Raw genomic sequence first — 17,310 nt, forward strand, 5'->3', positions numbered from 1 at the left:
CCATTCTCCAGCACATAGGCCATTTCAAGTGCTCATCCACTAACAATCAAGGCTATGGTCAAGTGCTCGAGAGTGGGCAATAGTGTAGATACAGCGGATGGGCTCCTGTGCTGTGTAACTCTGAGAGACTCTGAAACGTCAGCTTTTGTGCTTCTAAGATGCTGCTGGGCCTGCTGTGTTCATCCAGCCCCACACCTCGTTGTCTTGGATTCTCCAGCATCTGCAGTTCCCATTATCTCTGGATAGGAGACTGTATTGATTGAGTTATCAGAGACTGCCTTTCTAGGGTGGACCTATTGATAGGCAAGTACCATGAATTCCCAAGTGAAAGGAGAATTTGTTACACAAAATGGCTTATCCCAAAGCTGAGTAATGCCAGTTGGCCTGGCTACATTCTGAAGATTCATGAAGCAACTGATAGCTGAGAGGTTTATGTACAGTAGCAGCTGCCTTTCGAACAAATATGACCAACTGTGATTTCACAAGAGCAAGGGAAACTGACGAAAGGCATATTGTTGGATAAGTGTTGCCAAGAAGAGTGAAAGGGAAGGCTCTAACTGCCTAAAACAGAATGGGAAATCATGAATTCCTCTTTAAGGAATTAGTGAGGCCTCAGTGTGTGATCTGTTCCTTCAGTGAATTTGTTGCAGAAACAAGGCTCAGCTGAATGACAGAGATAACACGGTGCGGAGCCGGATGAACGCAGCAGGGCAAGCAGCGTCTTGGGGAGTAGGAAGGCTGATGTTTCGGGCCTAGACCCTTCTTCATCTCTTCTGACAAAGCGTCTAGGCCCGAAACGTCAGCTCTGCTTCCTGGCCTGCTGCGTTTGTCCAGCTCCGCACCGTTTTCTCGGATTCTCCAGCATCGCAGTTCCTACTGTCTCTGAATGCCGAGCAGCTTTTGAGAAGCTGAAACAAACACACAGGGTGCCAGAGGAAACCCTGAAGGTCCAGCAGCTACGGGAAGTGCCTCGGCGTATATGTTTCAACTCTGGTATGCCTTGGAAGAACTCGGGGTCGTAGAAATCTGTGCTGATGGCTCTGAGAAAGAACTCGTCCCTTGACTCTGTGATTAGATTCTGACTTTCCTGTTGCATCTCCTTACAAACTGACTCCAGTGTGCTTTTCCAAACATCTGGTGGCTCTCCAGAATCTTGAAAAATTCCAAGCAAGGAATCCAATGTTTTGTAGCCACCTTTATTTAGGGTCCTAGAGTACAGGCAGATCCTGACCTACAAGGACGTACAGCGCGCAACATTGAGGGCCAAAGGACCCGTATTGAGCTGTAATGTTCTGTTTTCGAATGCTAAACTTGCTTTTGTTCAGCTCCTATGTAACCATAACCTAGAACATAGAACAATACAGCGCAGAACGGGCCCTTCGGCCCTCTGTTGCCCCTCCCCCTGCACTATCCCGTCATTATCCATATGCTTATCCAAGGACTGTTTAAATGCCCCTAATGTGGCTGAGTTAACTAACTTTGTACGCCTTGCTCTGTAGGTTACGATCTGCCTGTACCACACAGCAAAACAAAACTTCTCATGGCAGTCAGAGGAACGCAGCGGGCCAGGCAGCACTGGGGGAGCAGGAAGGTTTCTTCAGAAATGGGGGAGGTGGAAGCGAGTTGAGAAATAAATGGGGGGGGGTGCGTGTGAGGCTGGGGTGGGGATTGGTCAGTGAGGTGGGAGCGAAGGTGGACAGGTTTTGTCAGGTCAAGGAGGCAGAGATCAGAGGGAGGGTTGGTCATGGAACTGAGGCAGAGGTGAGGGATATTTTTGAAACTGTCCTGCTCCTCTGGTGCCACCAGGTCTGCTGCAGTCCTCCAGCTCCACACCGCGTCATCCCTGACTACAGTGGCTGCAGTTCTTAGTATCTCACTGTTAGGTATGTATGACGAGAACGATCAAATGAAAGGCTAAATCTTTAAACGTTTGCAACGCCCTCCTTGGGAGTAGTGAGATTTGAGAATTTGCACAGTATTCCAAGCAGCTCGGGTCATTGGCAAATGGCACTAGGTCAATTGTCTATTTGAGCAGTCAGCACGATTATAAATGAGTGAATGGCCTCGTTCTGTGTTGTAACCATTCTGCAATACCGCCCCTGCACGGTCTGTACGATGTATAGAGTGGGCCCAGATTGGACGAGCTTCATGAGGAACGTCTGTCCTCAGTCTGCAAGCATGGCACCCAGCTTCCAACTGGCTCATTTCAATTCCGCGTCTCACTACCCTGCTCACCCGACTGCCCTCAGCTAGCTGCAGTCTTGCAGCACCTTCGCCTGGCGTCACAACTCGGCACTTCACCGCTTTCCAACACTCTCCAAGCTCACAATTTCAGACTTGTACCCTTTTTCTCTATGATGCTCGCATTTCTTTAAATTGCCGAACAATAGCTGTTCAGGTGGAATTTCGGGCAGGAAGCATTGAGGAGCTGGTTATGACTCAAATGGAGAGGGCCCCAATACCCACTTTAAACCACCTCATTCTATACCCAGTCCCTGGTACTCTCTTTCATACCAACTCATTCTATTCCCACTTCCCGATACCACCTAAAACCACCTCGAGGGGCAGCAATAGCCCTGTGGCATCACTGCCATACAATCCATCCAGACACCCAGGTAGTGTTCTGGGCACCCGCACTGCAGTCCCGTTACAGCAAGCGATGGGATTTGAATTCAATAAGAATAATTCTCGAATTACGAAGACATCAATGAAACCAGCGTCCGAAAACAAAGACTTCTGAGTGGCTTCACAGTGGTCAGTGCCGCTGGCTCACAGCACCAGGGACCTGAGTTCGATCCCAGCTGCAGAGGATTGCAACGTGCCCCCTCATGTCCCACAGATCAGGGTGGATTGGCCAATGCTACATTGTAGTGCGCAAGGACGAGCAGGCTGGGTGGATGATGCCACGAGGAATGCTGGGTCATGGGGGCTGGTGGTCCGGAGGGGACATTGTTCAGAGGGTCGGCGTGGGATCGATGGGTCGAGCGGCCTGTTTCCACGCGGCAGGCAAGTTACGAACACAGAAAGTGGCAGCACAGAGGAAGCGCATATGAGTCTTCCTGCTGTTTCAATCTCTTCTGCCCTGTCTAAGGCTTTGCTTTTCATTCTTTTACACCCCCTGGCCCATCCCAGCCCACTACCGAAGAAACAAAGGAGTAGGCGAGGACTCAACAGTTACACCCCAGAAAGTCAGTGGTGGTGGGACGTGCAGAGATGACTGGCAGACACAGATTCACCAGAGGAATGGGTGAAATGTGACAGGTGGCAGCGGGAGCAGCATGGCATCATAAAACAGAGGAGAACCATTCAGCCCATCCACCATTCAATGAGATTGCAGTGGAGCTGCTAATCCTGAACTCCAATCTCCCGCCCTTTACCCTTGTAACCTGGGATTCTCTCAAAGTCTCTGGGAAGGTGGCAGACAGCACCCCACCCCCTCTCCTTTCCTGTGCAGTAACCTGGCCGCATTTTCAGAACGAGACAGTGCAGGAGGCGGCCGCTCGGTCCATCAAGCCCCATACCGGCCACCAACTCCCATTCTCCGTGTGTATCCATAGTGGTATTGCAGAACCTCGACTGTGTGCAAACAGGCCCTTCGGCCCAACAAGTCCAGTTTCCTCCAAACTCGTATCCCTTTTGAAACTGCACACACAACACTTCCATCACTGTCTCAGGCAGCTAATTGCAAACCCTAACAACTCTCAGAGTGAAAAAGTTCCTCCTCCTCCTCTCACTCCGAGCTCACAATTTTGAAAAATGGGACCCAAAGTTAGAGAATATTCTTCGCAGTGTGGGTCAAAAATCAGTCTGCCTGTGCCCGCCTCCTTCCAAATGCTGAGATAACAGGGTATAGAGCTGGATGAATACAGCAGGCCAAGCCGCAACAGAGGAGCAGGAAAGCTGTTTCGGGCCTAGATCCTTCTTCAGAAATGGGGGATGGGGAGAGGGTTCTGAAATAAATAGGGAGAGATGGGGAGGTGGATAGAAGATGGATAGAGGAGAAGATAGGTGGAGAGGAGACAGACAGGTCAAAGAGGCAGGGATGGAGCCAGTAAAGGTGAGTGTATGTGGGGAGGTAGGGAGGGGATAGGTCAGTCCAGGGAGGATGGACAGATCAAGGAGGCAGGATGAAAGTCAGTGGGGAGGAGATGGGGGTGGGGGTGGGGCTTGAGGTGGGAGGAGTGGATAGGTGAGAAGAAAGACAGGTTAGGGAGGCAGGAGCAAGCTGGGCTGGTTTTGGGATGCTGTCGGGGAGGGAAGATTTTGAAGCTGGCGAAATCCACATTGATACCCTTGGGCTGCAGGGTTTCCAAGCGAAATATGAGTTGCTGTTCCTGCAACCTTCGGGTGGCATCATTGTGGCACAGCAGGAGACCCAGGATGGACTTGTCGTCCGAGGAGCGGGGTGGGGGGGGGCGGTCGGAGAAGAGTTGAAATGGCTCGTGACTGAGAGGTGTAGTTGATTGTTGCGAACTGAGCGTAGGTGTTCTGCAAAGCAATCCCCAAGCTTCCGCTTGTTTTCCCCGATGTAGAGGAGGCCAGAACAGGAACAGCGGATACAGTATACCACATTAGCAGATGTGCAGATGAACATCTGATGTGGAAGGCCTTCTTCGGGCCTGGGTTGGGGGGGGGGGGGGGGGGGGGGGGAGGTATAGGGGCAGGTGTAGCACTTGCTTTGGCTGCAGGGAAAAGTGCCGGGTGTGGTGGGGCTGGAGGGGAGTGTGGAGCGGACAAGGGAGTAACGGAGAGAGTGGTCCCTCCGGAAAGCAGTTACGGGGCGGAGGGAAAAACGTCTTTGGTGGTGGGGTTGGATTGCAGATGGCGGAAGTGTCAGAGGATGATGCCTTGGATTTGGAGTGGTACGTGGGGACGAGGGGGATTCTCTTTTAGTTGTTATCGTGGGGGTGGGGTGTGAGGGATGAGTTGCGGGAAATGCAGTAGACACGGTCGAGGGTGTTCTCAGTCACTGGGAGGATGTGGGTAAGTTACGGTCCCTGAAAAAAAAGGACATCTGGGATGTGCGGGAGTGGAATGCCTCATCCTGGGAGCAGATGCGGCAGAGGCGAAGGAATTGGGAATAGGGGATGGCATTTTTGCAGGAGGGTGGGTGGGAGGAGGTGTATTCTAGGTAGCTGTGGGATTCGGTGGGCTTGAAATGGACTTGGGTTTCTAAGTGGTTGCCTGAGATGGAGACAGAGAGGTCCAGGAAGGTGAGGGAATGTGTTGGAGATGGTCCAGGTGAACTTGAGGTTGGGGTCAAGGTGTTGGTGAAGTGGATGAACTGTTCGAACGGAGGTAGAGAATAGGACCACCTTTGGGAAAAATTCAGCTTCCTGTCCCCTTTATCTCAGGCTGGCAGCAACTGCAGGAATTTATACTGGATATCATTTACGTATGACGTAATCTACCTCTGGCGCAGCTCGTACGCACGATCCAGTGACGGCAAGGGCGGCGAAGAGCCGGGAATGCGCTTGCGCGCTGCTGCGAACCTCCAGCGGGGGGGCTCACACGCAGGCGCAATGACGGAGGGGTGGTGAAGAGCCGGGTTGGCACATGCGTACGGCCGCGGCCGGGAGACCCACCAGGCCACGCAGGCGCAGTGGCGGGTGTTGTCAGGCGGGGTCGTGGACAGACGCGGCGTCCACGGCCACGCAGGCGCAGTGGCGGGTGTTGTCAGGCGGGGTCGTGGACAGACGCGGCGTCCGCTCCTCCGCCTCCCCGCCCCGCAGAACCTCCCGCCATGGCCCGCAGCTCCGAGGTGCAGCTGCCGCCGCTCCGCACCCTCGACGACTTCGTCTGCAGCTCGGCCCGCTTCAGCCTGCCGGACCTGAAGGACCCGCTGCGCTGGAACAACCGGGTGATCAACAACCTGCTATACTACCAGACCAATTATCTGGCAACGGTCGCCGCCATTCTCCTGCTGGTCGGGTGGGTACCTCCCGCCTAGTCACACCCACACTTCTCCCCCATTGGTGGGTAGCGTGATCAATCAGGGCAGCGCTGCGGGCCGGTGGCTGGCGCACATGTCAAGCAGCACTTCGGTTCAATCACCGTCGGCGCCAGCACGGGCTCGCTGTCCTTTGGCTGAGCCCCTTGTCACTCACACACTGCCTCGTCGCCGATTGTTTGACTGCCGTGTCAATCAGGGTGGTAGTGGGTGGGATCGCAGTGAATTGTCCAATAGGCGTGAGTGAAGTCCCCCGGCCATCTGCTGAGCCGATTGGCTAAGGCAGCTGTCACCTTGGCAGCACAACCACGTGGTCAGATTGTCTGGCGTTAAAGGGATGGGGCAGGGAGGGCGGGACTTTTGTTTTCGCCGTCACATATTCCTTTCTACTCTATTGAAAGTAAGACTCCCTTGACGCTCGCCCCATTTAAAGGCGTCTGCGACTGGTACAGCATGGGGTTAGATACAGAGTAAAGCTTCCACTACACTGTGCCCCCCCCCATCCAACACTCCCAGGGACAGCACGGGGTTAGATACAGAGTAAAGCTTCCTCTACACTGTCTTCCCCTCCCCCCCCATCAAACACTCACAGGGACAGGGACAGCACGGGCTTAGATACAGAGTAAAGCTTCCTCTACACTGTGCCCCCCGCTCATCAAACACTCCCAGGGACAGCGTGGGGGTAGATACAGAGTAAAGCTTCCTCTGCACTGTTTCCCCCCCCTCATCAAACACTCCCAGGGACAGGGACAGCACGGGGTTAGAGACAGAGTAAAGCTCCCTCTACACTGTCCCCCATCAAACACTCCCAGGACAGGGATTGCATGGGGTCAGGTACAGAGTAAAGCTCCCTCTACACTGTCCCCCATCCAAACTTTGACAGTCTGTCCTGATGAAGGATTTTGCCCAAAACATCGACTTCCCTGCTGCTCCGATGCTGCCTGACCCATACTGTGCTTTTCAAGCTCCACATTTATTTATCCAGGCCCCTCAGGATCTTATAAACCTCTGTAAGGTCGCTCCTCAGCCTCTGATGCTCCGGGGGGTCGGGATCGTGGCGGGGGCGGGGGGGGGGGGGGGGGTTGGGCAGGAATGCCTCAGCTCTTACTTGGCCTCTCCGTAGAGCTGAAACAAAACCGCGGCAACGTCCTTGTAAATCTTTTCCGAACCCTTTCAAGTTTGACAACATCTTTCCTCGTGCAGGGAAAGCAGGAATGAATTCAGTATTCCGCAAGTGCAGCCCCACTTCACTTATTATGATTTGCCAAGTTGGCCGCAGTTGGGTTTTTTTTGCCTCTATGTGAACAGTTACCATGCAGCCGCCAGCCCCAACAGCTTGGGGGCACCGCCTTGCAACTGCTGTCCCAGCAGCAGGTGGTGTCGGATCTGGGATGTCAACAGCAGAGAGCTAGAGCGAGACCTGCCTGAACCACTGCCTCTCCTGTTGTAGGTACATCGAGCCGCTGAAGACGCTGCTGGGAGGGTTGGTGGTCATGCTGCTTTTCCTGGGCTTTGTGTGGTCGGCGGAGAACAAAGCAGCCGTCCGGAGACTGCGCAGGAACCACCCGACCCTGTGCCTCCTGGCCGTGCTGCTGGCCAGTTACTGCCTCCTCTCTGTGGTTGGGGGCGTCGCTTTCTTCCTCTTCGGAATCACCTTCCCCATGCTCAGTGAGTGTCTGCTCACCGCAACATCGTTCCAGACCCCTCTGACCGCTGCCTAGCCTGTTTCCCCCTGCTTGCCAGTGCATCACTGTTTGTTCTGCCTCTGTCTTTTATTCCCCCCCCCTTCCTGTCTCATCAGCCGATAGAGAGTCTTCATTGAGATCACAGGGTCCCTCCAGCGCACAAGCAGACCATTCGGCTCATCAAGTCCACATTTGAACATCAAAAGAGCATTCCGCCCGCTACCATTCCCCTACCCTATCCCTGCATTCTCCATGGCTACTCCACTTAACCTACACATCCCTGGAACACTATGGACAATTTAGTACGGCCAAGCCACCTTAACCTGCACATCTTTGGACTGTGGGAGTAATCCCACCCAGGTGCCGGGGGGGAGAATGTCCAAACTCCCACACAGATGGTTCTCCCGAGGCTGGAATTGAACCCGGGTCCCTGGGCTTTCGAGGCAGGAGTGCTAACCCCCTGAGCCACCATTCCACCCAAGCCATTGTTATGAATTGTGAATAGTTGAGATCCCAGCGCCAGCCATTACCACTCATCACCTGTTGCCATCCTACTGTCTGTTTCATGTTCGCCAGGCAGTCATCTGTCCAAGTTACCGGCCACTGACACCATCAGCTTTTATTCTGCACACAGGAACCTTTAATATGGAGCCTTGACGCTTGCTTTCTGGAAATCTGCACACAGCGTTTCCCTCGCTCCTCCCCACTTTGCCCCTGTTACCTCCAATAGATCATGGCCCTCACCTTCTCTCTGTAGCTTGTTGTCCCTTCACTTCCCATTCCCAATCTCCTCATGTACCTTTTAGCCTGTCGCTTTATGGCCTTGTCTGTCTCCCACTTCCCCACCCAGCCCCCTGCCCTCCACTCCCTCACCTCAGCTGCATGTGGGTCACACACTGTGCCCTCCCAGTGAGGAATGTTCCTTCGGTTTCTTCTCCTGTTTTTCCTCCTGCTGTGACCTGCGCATCTCCTCAAGATCTCTCCAGCCTCGTAACGACCGCCTGTCACCCTGATACTATCATAGAATCAGTCACGCATATGTTACAGCACAGGGCATCCAGCATAGTGTGCCTGTGCTGGTTCTCTGAACATGCATCTCACCTAAGGCTACCTCTTTGCATCTCACCTAGGGCTACCACCTAGGGCTCCTCAGCTCCCATCTTCCTGTCTTCTCTCTTTTTTTTCTCCCTGCCTTTACTGAGCTAACCACCCTTCCCTTTCCACTGTTCCAGTTCATTTATCATTTGCTACTGTCCCAAGGCGGTTCATTTCGAATCACCTCTGTACTCTCAAGCTTACAGCAGAGAACGCTGAGACGGGTTGCAATAGAGGTGTAGAAGATGTGTGCGTCCATGCAAGAGGATCAATGATGGTACATACCTGTACAAGAGACAGAGACTGCATCAACACATTTATGTATGAGAGAGGGAAAGAGCGAGTCGATACATTTGTGCGTGAGAGAGAGAAAGAGCGAGTCGACACAATTGTGCGTGAGAGAGGGAAAGAGCGAATCGACACGTCTGTGCGTGAGCGAGCAAGTCGACGCGTCTGTGCGTGAGAGAGGGAAAGAGCGAGTTGACGTGTCTGTGCATGAGCGAGCGAGTCAACGCCTCTGTGCGTGAGAGAGGGAGCAAGCAAGTTGACGCGTCAGCGCGTGAGAGAGGGAGCGAGTGAATCGACGCGTCTGTGCGTGAGAGAGGGACAGCGAGCGAGTCGATGCGTCAGTGCTTGAGAGAGGGACAGCGAGCGCTTCGCGTCTGTGCGTGAGAGAGAGCAAGCACGTCGACGCGTCTGTGCGCGTGAGAGAGAGCGAGTCGACGCGTCTGTGCGCGTGAGAGAGAGCGATTCGACGCGTCTGCGCGTGAGAGAGCGATTCGACGCGTCTGTGCGCGTGAGAGAGAGAGTGAATCGACACGTCTGTGCGTGAGAGAGGGACAGCGAGTCGACGCGTCTGTACGTGAGAGAGGGACAGCGAGCACATCGACGCGTCTGTGCGTGAGAGAGAGAGCGAGTCGACGCGTCTGTGCCTGAGAGAGAGAGAGAGCGCGAGTCGACGCGTCAGTGCGTGAGAGAGGGAGCGCGAGTCGACGCGTCAGTGCGTGAGAGAGAGAGCGCGAGTCGACGCATCTGTGCGCGAGAGAGAGAGTGAGTCAACGCGTCTGTGCGTGAGAGAGGGACAGCGAGCACGTCGACGCGTCTGTGCATGAGAGAGAGAGCGAGCGTGTCGACGCGTCTGTGCGCGTGAGAGAGAGCGAGTCGACGCGTCTGTGCGCGTGAGAGAGAGCGAGTCGACGCGTCTGTGCGCGTGAGAGACAGCGAGTCGACGCGTCTGTGCGCGTGTGAGAGAGAGCGAGTCGACGCGTCTGTGCGCGTGAGAGAGAGAGCGAGTCGACGCGTCTGTGCGCGTGAGAGAGAGAGCGAGTCGACGCGTCTGTGCGCGTGAGAGAGAGAGCGAGTCGACGCGTCTGTGCGCGTGAGAGAGCGAGTCGACGTGTCTGTGCGTGTGAGAGAGAGAGCGAGTCGACGCCTCTGTGCGTGAGAGAGGGACAGCGAGCACGTCGACGCGTCTGTGCGTGAGAGGGACAGCGAGCACGTCGACGCGTCTGTGCGTGAGAGAGAGAGCGAGTCGACGCGTCTGTGCGTGAAAGAGAGAGAGCGAGTCGACGCGTCTGTGCGCGTGAGAGCGCGAGTCGACGCGTCTGTGCGTGTGAGAGAAAGAGCGAGTCGACGCGTCTGCGCGTGAGAGAGCGAGTCGACGCGTCTGCGCGTGAGAGAGCGAGTCGACGCGTCTGTGCGCGTGAGAGAGCAAGTCGACGCGTCTGTGCGTGTGAGAGAGAGCGAGTTGACGCGTCTGTGCGCGTGAGAGAGAGCGAGTCGACGCGTCTGTGCGTGTGAGAGAGAGAGTGAGTCGACGCGTCTGTGCGTGAGAGAGGGACAGCGAGCGAGTTGACGTGTCTGTGCGTGAGAGAGAGAGAGCGAGCAAGTCGATGCATCTGTGTGTGAGAGAGGGAGCGAGCGAGTTGACGTGTCTGTGCGTGAGAGAGAGAGAGCGAGCAAGTCGATGCATGTGTGTGTGAGAGGGAACAAGCGAGTCGACGCCTCTGTGCGTGAGAGAGGGAGCAAGCGAGTTGACGCGTCAGTGCGTGACAGAGGGAGCCAGTGAATCGACGCGTCTGTGTGTTAGAGAGGGACAGCGAGCGAGTCGATGCGTCAGTGCTTGAGAGAGGGACAGCGAGCGCTTCGACGCGTCTGTGCGTGAGAGAGAGCGAGTCGACGCGTCTGTGCGCGTGAGAGAGAGCGAGTCGACGCCTTTGTGCGTGAGAGAGCGAGTCGACGCCTTTGTGCGTGAGAGACAGAAAGTGAGTCGACGCGTCTGTGCATGAGAGAGAGCACGAGTCGACGCATCTGTGCGCGTGAGAGAGAGCAAGTCGACGCGTCTGTGCGCGTGAGAGAGAGCGATTCGACGCGTCTGCGCGTGAGAGAGCGATTCGACGCGTCTGTGCGCGTGAGAGAGAGAGCGAGTCGACGCGTCTGTGCGTGAAAGAGAGAGAGCGAGTCGACGCGTCTGTGCGCGTGAGAGCGCGAGTCGACGCGTCTGTGCGTGTGAGAGAGAGAGCGAGTCGACGCGTCTGTGCGCGTGAGAGAGAGCGAGTCGACGCGTCTGTGCGTGTGAGAGAGAGAGCGAGTCGACGCGTCTGTGCGTGAGAGAGGGACAACGAGCACGTCAACGCGTCTGTGCGTGAGAGGGACAGCGAGCACGTCGACGCGTCTGTGCGTGAGAGAGAGAGCGAGTCGACGCGTCTGTGCGTGAAAGAGAGAGAGCGAGTCGACGCGTCTGTGCGTGAAAGAGAGAGAGCGAGTCGACGCCTCTGCGCGTGAGAGCGCGAGTCGACGCGTCTGTGCGTGAGAGGGAGTGAGAGCGAGTCGACGCGTCTGTGCGTGAGAGGGAGTGAGAGCGAGTCGACGCGTCTGTACGCGTGAGAGAGCAAGTCGACGCGTCTGTGCGCGAGAGAGAGAGCGAGTCGACGCGTCTGTGCGCGTGAGAGAGCGAGTCGACGCGTCTGTGCGCGTGAGAGAGAGCGAGTCGACGCGTCTGTGCGCGTGAGAGAGCGATTCGACGCGTCTGTGCGTGTGAGAGAGAGAGCGAGTCGACGCGTCTGTGCGTGAAAGAGAGAGAGCGAGTCGACGCGTCTGTGCGCGTGAGAGCGCGAGTCGACGCGTCTGTGCGTGTGAGAGAGAGAGCGAGTCGACGCGTCTGTGCGCGTGAGAGAGAGCGAGTCGACGCGTCTGTGCGTGTGAGAGAGAGAGCGAGTCGACGCGTCTGTGCGTGAGAGAGGGACAGCGAGCACGTCGACGCGTCTGTGCGTGAGAGGGACAGCGAGCACGTCGACGCGTCTGTGCGTGAGAGAGAGAGCGAGTCGACGCGTCTGTGCGTGAAAGAGAGAGAGCGAGTCGACGCGTCTGTGCGTGAAAGAGAGAGAGCGAGTCGACGCCTCTGCGCGTGAGAGCGCGAGTCGACGCGTCTGTGCGCGAGAGGGAGTGAGAGCGAGTCGACGCGTCTGTGCGCGAGAGGGAGTGAGAGCGAGTCGACGCGTCTGTACGCGTGAGAGAGAGCGAGTCGACGCGTCTGTGCGCGAGAGAGAGAGCGAGTCGACGCGTCTGTGCGCGTGAGAGAGAGCGAGTCGACGCGTCTGTGCGCGTGAGAGAGAGCGAGTCGACGCGTCTGTGCGCGTGAGAGAGAGAGCGAGTCGACGCGTCTGTGCGTGAGAGAGAGCGAGTCGACGCGTCTGCGCGAGAGAGAGCGAGTCGACGTGTCTGTGCGCGTGAGAGAGAGCGAGTCGACGCCTTTGTGCGTGAGAGAGAGAGCGAGTCGACGCATCTGTGCACGTGAGAGAGAGCGAGTCGACGCCTTTGTGCGTGAGAGAGAGCGAATCGACGCGTCTGTGCGTGAGAGAGCGCGGGTGTCGACACATAGTTTGTCTCTGAATTTTGGCACCATCTGGCTGTGAATTCTTCCAAACTGACTCCCGTTTTGCTCCCTCTCCAGTAATTTTAATCCATGCTTCCCTGCGCCTCCGGAACCTGAAGAACAAAATCGAGAACAAGATCGAGAGCATCGGCTTGAAGAGGACACCTATGGGAATCCTGCTGGAAGCTCTGGGACAAGAGCAAGAGGCTGGCTCCTAAACACCAGGAGGAGACATTGCAGACAGCGAATCAGGAAGAAAGCTGAGCGTCATTGCTTCGCTCTCTCAGACTCACTGCCAACAAAACAGTATCTTCGATGTTTCCCTGCTCCATCACGCACTCGCACCTTATACCTCGCAGTAAACCTGGGTCCACTGGAGATGGTGTTGGTTAACCAGCCCACATCTCCACCTCCAATGTCTGTCCTGGGGTCTCTCTGACCCTGGTTGTTCTTAAGCTCTGCCGGTCTTATTCCTGGGATGCTCGTGCATGGCTGAACTATCTCCCCGTTTCTCTGCGTATAACCTTGTGCTGTATCTATGTCATGGGTTCAGTGTCGAGGCAGCTTTACTCTGTACCTAACCCCCATGGTGTACTTGTCCTGGGAGTCCTTGATCGCGATGGTGTCCAGGAATTTTATTTTCATCTTAAAAGAGTTGAGGAAGATTTACTTTCAATTTTACTTACAGTTTAACCAAGAGTAGAGGGCTTTACTCTGTAACTAACCCCATGCTTTCCCCGTCCTGAGAGTATGCAATGGGGACAGAGTAGAGAAAGCTTTGCTCTGTATCTAATATCATGGAGGGGGAGGTGATAAACTGAGGAATTGAAAAGCCATCTGCCCAAAAATCCCAGAAAACAATTAATTATGGACCCTGAGTTCTTGCCTTTTGTACAATGACTGACATTCCGGATTAATGATGGATCACTGTTGAAATGGTTTTGGTTCTGTCCAGACAGGAACTGTTAAGCGTTTTTGGTTCTCGATAATGTCTGTCAGCCTTATTCCAGGCATTGCTTGTCTCTGCAATGTATGAGTAGTGTGTAATATTATATTTTATGTATATACACCTTGGCATTATATTAAAAGTTATTCCCTCTAGTGTCAGGACACTAGCATGTACAGTTCAGTGAATAGTTTTTTTTAAACTGCCACAAACTTCAGCGAAAGCAGGAACTGCAGATGCTGGAGAATCTGAGGTAACAAGGAAGGCTCTCGGCCCAAAACATCAGCCCTTTCTGAAGAAGGGCCGAGGCCCGAAACGTCAGCCTTCCTGCTCCTCTGATGCTGCTAGGCCTGCTGTGTTCATGCAGCTCTACACCTTGTTTTCTCAAACTTCAGAGAACTGTTGTATGCATGTTATTATTTCAGGTAAACTAGGCTCATTGAGTTGTACAGCGTGGAAACAGATTCCTTGGTCAGATTTGTCTGTGCCAACCAGATATCTGAAATTGGCTTGGCCCCATTTACCAGCATTTGGCCCCCTATCGCGCTGAGCCCTTCCTAATCACATACCCATCCAGATGCCTTTTAAATGCTGCAATTGTACCAGCCCCTTGACCCCTTTGGCAGTTTATCCCATACACATATCACCCTCTGTTTGAAAACGTTGTCCCTTTTAAATCTCTCCCCTTCCGCCTCAAACTTATGCCCGTCTCGTTTTGGAGCCCCCTTCCCGTGGGAAAAAGACCTTGTCTACTCACCCTACCCATGCCCCCTCATCATTTTATAAACCTCTATAAGGTCACCCCTCAGCCTACATGTTCCAGGGAAAATAGCCCCAACCTATTCAGCCTCTCCCTGTAGCTCAAACCCTGGTAACATCCTTGGAGATCTTTCCTGCACCCTTTCACACTTCACAACATCTTGCTAATGACAGGGAGACCGGAATTGCACGCAGTATTCCGAAAGTGGCCTGACCAATGTCCTGTATGGTTGCCACATGACCCTCCCAACTCCTGTACTCAATGCACTGACCAATAGAAGTAAGCGTACCAAATGTTGCTTTCACCCCTCACCCCCGTCTAACTGCAACTCCACTTTCAAGGGACAATGCACCTGCTCCCCAACATCTCTTTGTTGGCAACACTCCCCAAGACCCTAAGATTAAGTGTATAAGTGCTGCCCTGAGTTCATTTCTCTTCCCTGCATTGGTGTTCTCCTATTACAATTGCCCCTCTCCCTTACCCCAGTTCCTGTGCCTCAGAAGGTGTCTCCCAGGTTCTGATATCGAACAGACCAGACATTCCCCCCCCCCCAAACATTGTAAGGAGATAGACTAAACCTTAACTTTTATTTAAAAGCAAGTGTAAACTGCTGTTTTCCAGATGTGATTCAATTGGTGCAACACTGGCTCTCGTCAAAATGCACTTTATTCTTACAACACAGCTAAAAAAATTGGTACAATGATAACAGTGTGGAAATCCTTAATGTGTTATTTAACCACTCCTGTATAATTTAACCATTAACCATCAAATGTTCCCATAACATCAGAATGTACAGTTCAGCAAAAACAGTTACAATTCTCATGTGCTGTCTCTCTCCAGTCCCTTTGGGATTCTGAAGAGGATGCGCCGCTGTCTAAGGCTTCACTGGAGCAGCTCAGAACTCAAGCTTCTGGCTCAGCGACCAGCAGAAAACTTCTCACTCACTGAAAACTAAACCAAAAGTCTTCACAAGTTTTGTGAGCCCTTACCTTGCCCTCTCAAGATTCTTTCCTCTCATAAAAATCCAGAGAGATTTCAAAAGCTGTTTACCAATTGTCCCATCTTTGGGAGACATCTCGTACGACTGTGATATCACCCCCTCTGCAATTAAAAACAGGACAGAATACATCTCCCTTAAAGGCACAGTACCATCACAAATGATTGAGCCTATAATCTTCACCTTCTTAACTGGATAAAGATACTGAAAGATAGATGGGGAGAGTGGAAGCTGTAACCTCACCTTGGGCTCCAGGATGCGGGCCAGGGCCGGTGACCAGGTCGGAGAAGTAGAGGGATGGACTTCCGGAAATGGGACGTTCTGAGGAAGGGTCACCGGACCTGAAGCGTTAACTCAGACTTCTCCTTCGCAGGTTCTGCCAGACCTGCTGAGCTTTTCCAGCAACTCCCGTTCTTGTTCCAGAAATGGGAGGATTGTATGGACCGGACATTAGAGAGATATAGAAGATTGCAGTAGGCTGCACAGAGAGGACTGGAATAAGGGCTGAGTAAGGATTGTAGGGGCTCAAGTTAGTTATGGAGATAGGGAGAACTGTAAGGTCTGGAGGAGGTTGCAGACTTTAGACTTTTCAGGTCAAAAACTAATTGCTGGAGAAACTCAGCAGATCTTGCAGCATCTGTGGAGAGAAACCAGAGTTAACATTTGTGGGAGGGGGGGGGGGGGCAAATGTTCTAGAGAAGGGTCACTAGACCTAAAGCATTAACCCTGTTTTCTTTCCACGGATGCTACCAGACCTGTTGAGTTTCTCCAGCAATTTCTGTTTTGGCTTCAGATTTCCAGCGACTGCAGTTTGTAATTAGTTGATGAGGCTTTATTTTCGGGGTTGGCGGACATTACAGAGATGCGGAGGGCTGCCGGGGTCAGAGGGAGGTCCAGTGACTGGATCACATTACAGTGACGGGGAGTGTTGTGTACGTTGGACGAGCTCTCTGAAATAAGTTGGGTTATCGGGCCGAAATAACTCGCACTAAGAAGAGGGGTACACCAACCATGGCTCAATGAGGAAGTTAAGGAGAGGATTAAGCTGAAAGCTGAAAAAGAAATCTGGCTGCGCAAAATGTAGAGAAATGAGTTAAAAAGCTTTTGAGCAATTAAAAGGAGAATGGCTGGAGCCCCTAACGAGTTTTGTCTCTGAGAAAAATAACGTGGTTAGAATATATGTAAAGGAACGTTACCTCAGTGAAAGAGTTTAGTTTGCAGGTCTCTGGATTGGTAGTTCAGCTTAGGCGGCACGGTGGCTCAGTGGTTAACACTGCAGCCTCAAAGCGCCAGGGACCCGGGTTCGATTCCAGCCTCGGGTAACTGTCTGTGTAGAGTTTGCACATTCTCCCCGTGTCTGCATGGGTTTCCTCCGGGTGCATCGGTTTCCTCACACAGTCCAAAGATGTGCAGCCTAGGTGGATGGGCCATGAGAAATTGCCCGTAGTGTTCAGGGGTGTGTGGGTTATAGGGGGATGGGTCTGGGTGGGATGTTTCAAGGGGCAGTGTGGACTTGTTGGGCCGAAGGGTCTATTTCCACACTGTAGGGAATCTAATCTATAATACCACTAGGCGATAGCCTCTCCCAAAGGGACTAATGTGTATCCAGCACTCTTAGTACAATCTCACCAATGCAGCAACAGAGATAGTAGGAATGATGCTGGGCAATCTGAGATAACAAGGTGTAGAGCTGGATAAAAACAGCAGGCCGAGCAGCATCAGAGGAGCAGGATGGCTGACTTTCTGAAGAAACTTTCTGAAGAAGGATCTCGGCCGGAAACGTCGGCCTTCCTGCTCCTGCGACGCTGCTTGACCTGCTGCGTTAATCCAGCTCTACACCCTGCCATCTCTTAATGCAGCAGCACTTGGCCACTTTCCCACTCCATTCCTGTTCAGACACCACAAAGCACCGAACAGTATCACCAACACCGCCCGCACAAGATCCTGTAAATCTACCTGGAAGAAAGCGCCAGCCGCCAGTGTCCTCCAGCAGGCCAACATCC

The 17,310-nt window shown here is 53.6% G+C and overlaps 1 protein-coding gene across 4 annotated transcripts; it reads left to right on the forward strand.

Moving 5' to 3' along the window:
* Positions 1-5,611: 5,611 nt before the first annotated feature.
* praf2 (PRA1 domain family, member 2) lies at positions 5,612-13,715 on the forward strand. 4 transcript variants are annotated; one of them, XM_048526054.2, is made up of 4 exons: positions 5,612-5,931; positions 7,401-7,618; positions 8,868-9,051; positions 12,683-13,715. In XM_048526054.2, exons 1-4 carry the CDS (start codon positions 5,744-5,746, stop codon positions 13,041-13,043), a joined length of 951 nt encoding a protein of 316 aa, XP_048382011.1. In that variant the 5' UTR covers positions 5,612-5,743; the 3' UTR covers positions 13,044-13,715. The 4 variants fall into 4 exon arrangements, with proteins under 4 accessions (XP_048382011.1, XP_048382015.1, XP_048382012.1 ...); XM_048526055.2 differs by having other exon boundaries at positions 5,628-5,931; positions 8,868-9,007; positions 12,683-12,797; XM_048526058.2 differs by lacking the exon at positions 8,868-9,051 and having other exon boundaries at positions 5,616-5,931; positions 12,683-12,932.
* The last annotated feature ends 3,595 nt before the right edge of the window (positions 13,716-17,310 follow it).

Source organism: Stegostoma tigrinum, chromosome 49 (genome assembly GCF_030684315.1).
Source record: "Stegostoma tigrinum isolate sSteTig4 chromosome 49, sSteTig4.hap1, whole genome shotgun sequence".
In the NCBI taxonomy this organism is placed as follows: Eukaryota; Metazoa; Chordata; class Chondrichthyes; order Orectolobiformes; family Stegostomatidae; genus Stegostoma; species Stegostoma tigrinum.

Bases quoted from the DNA above. Each gene is read 5' to 3' on its own strand.
- praf2 (XM_048526054.2), top strand. From the start codon at position 5,744: ATGGCCCGCAGCTCCGAGGTGCAGCTGCCGCCGCTCCGCACCCTCGAC. The intron at 5,932-7,400 runs GTGGGTACCTCC...CTCCTGTTGTAG, and splicing joins GCCATTCTCCTGCTGGTCGG to GTACATCGAGCCGCTGAAGA. The intron at 7,619-8,867 runs GTGAGTGTCTGC...CCACTGTTCCAG, and splicing joins AATCACCTTCCCCATGCTCA to TTCATTTATCATTTGCTACT.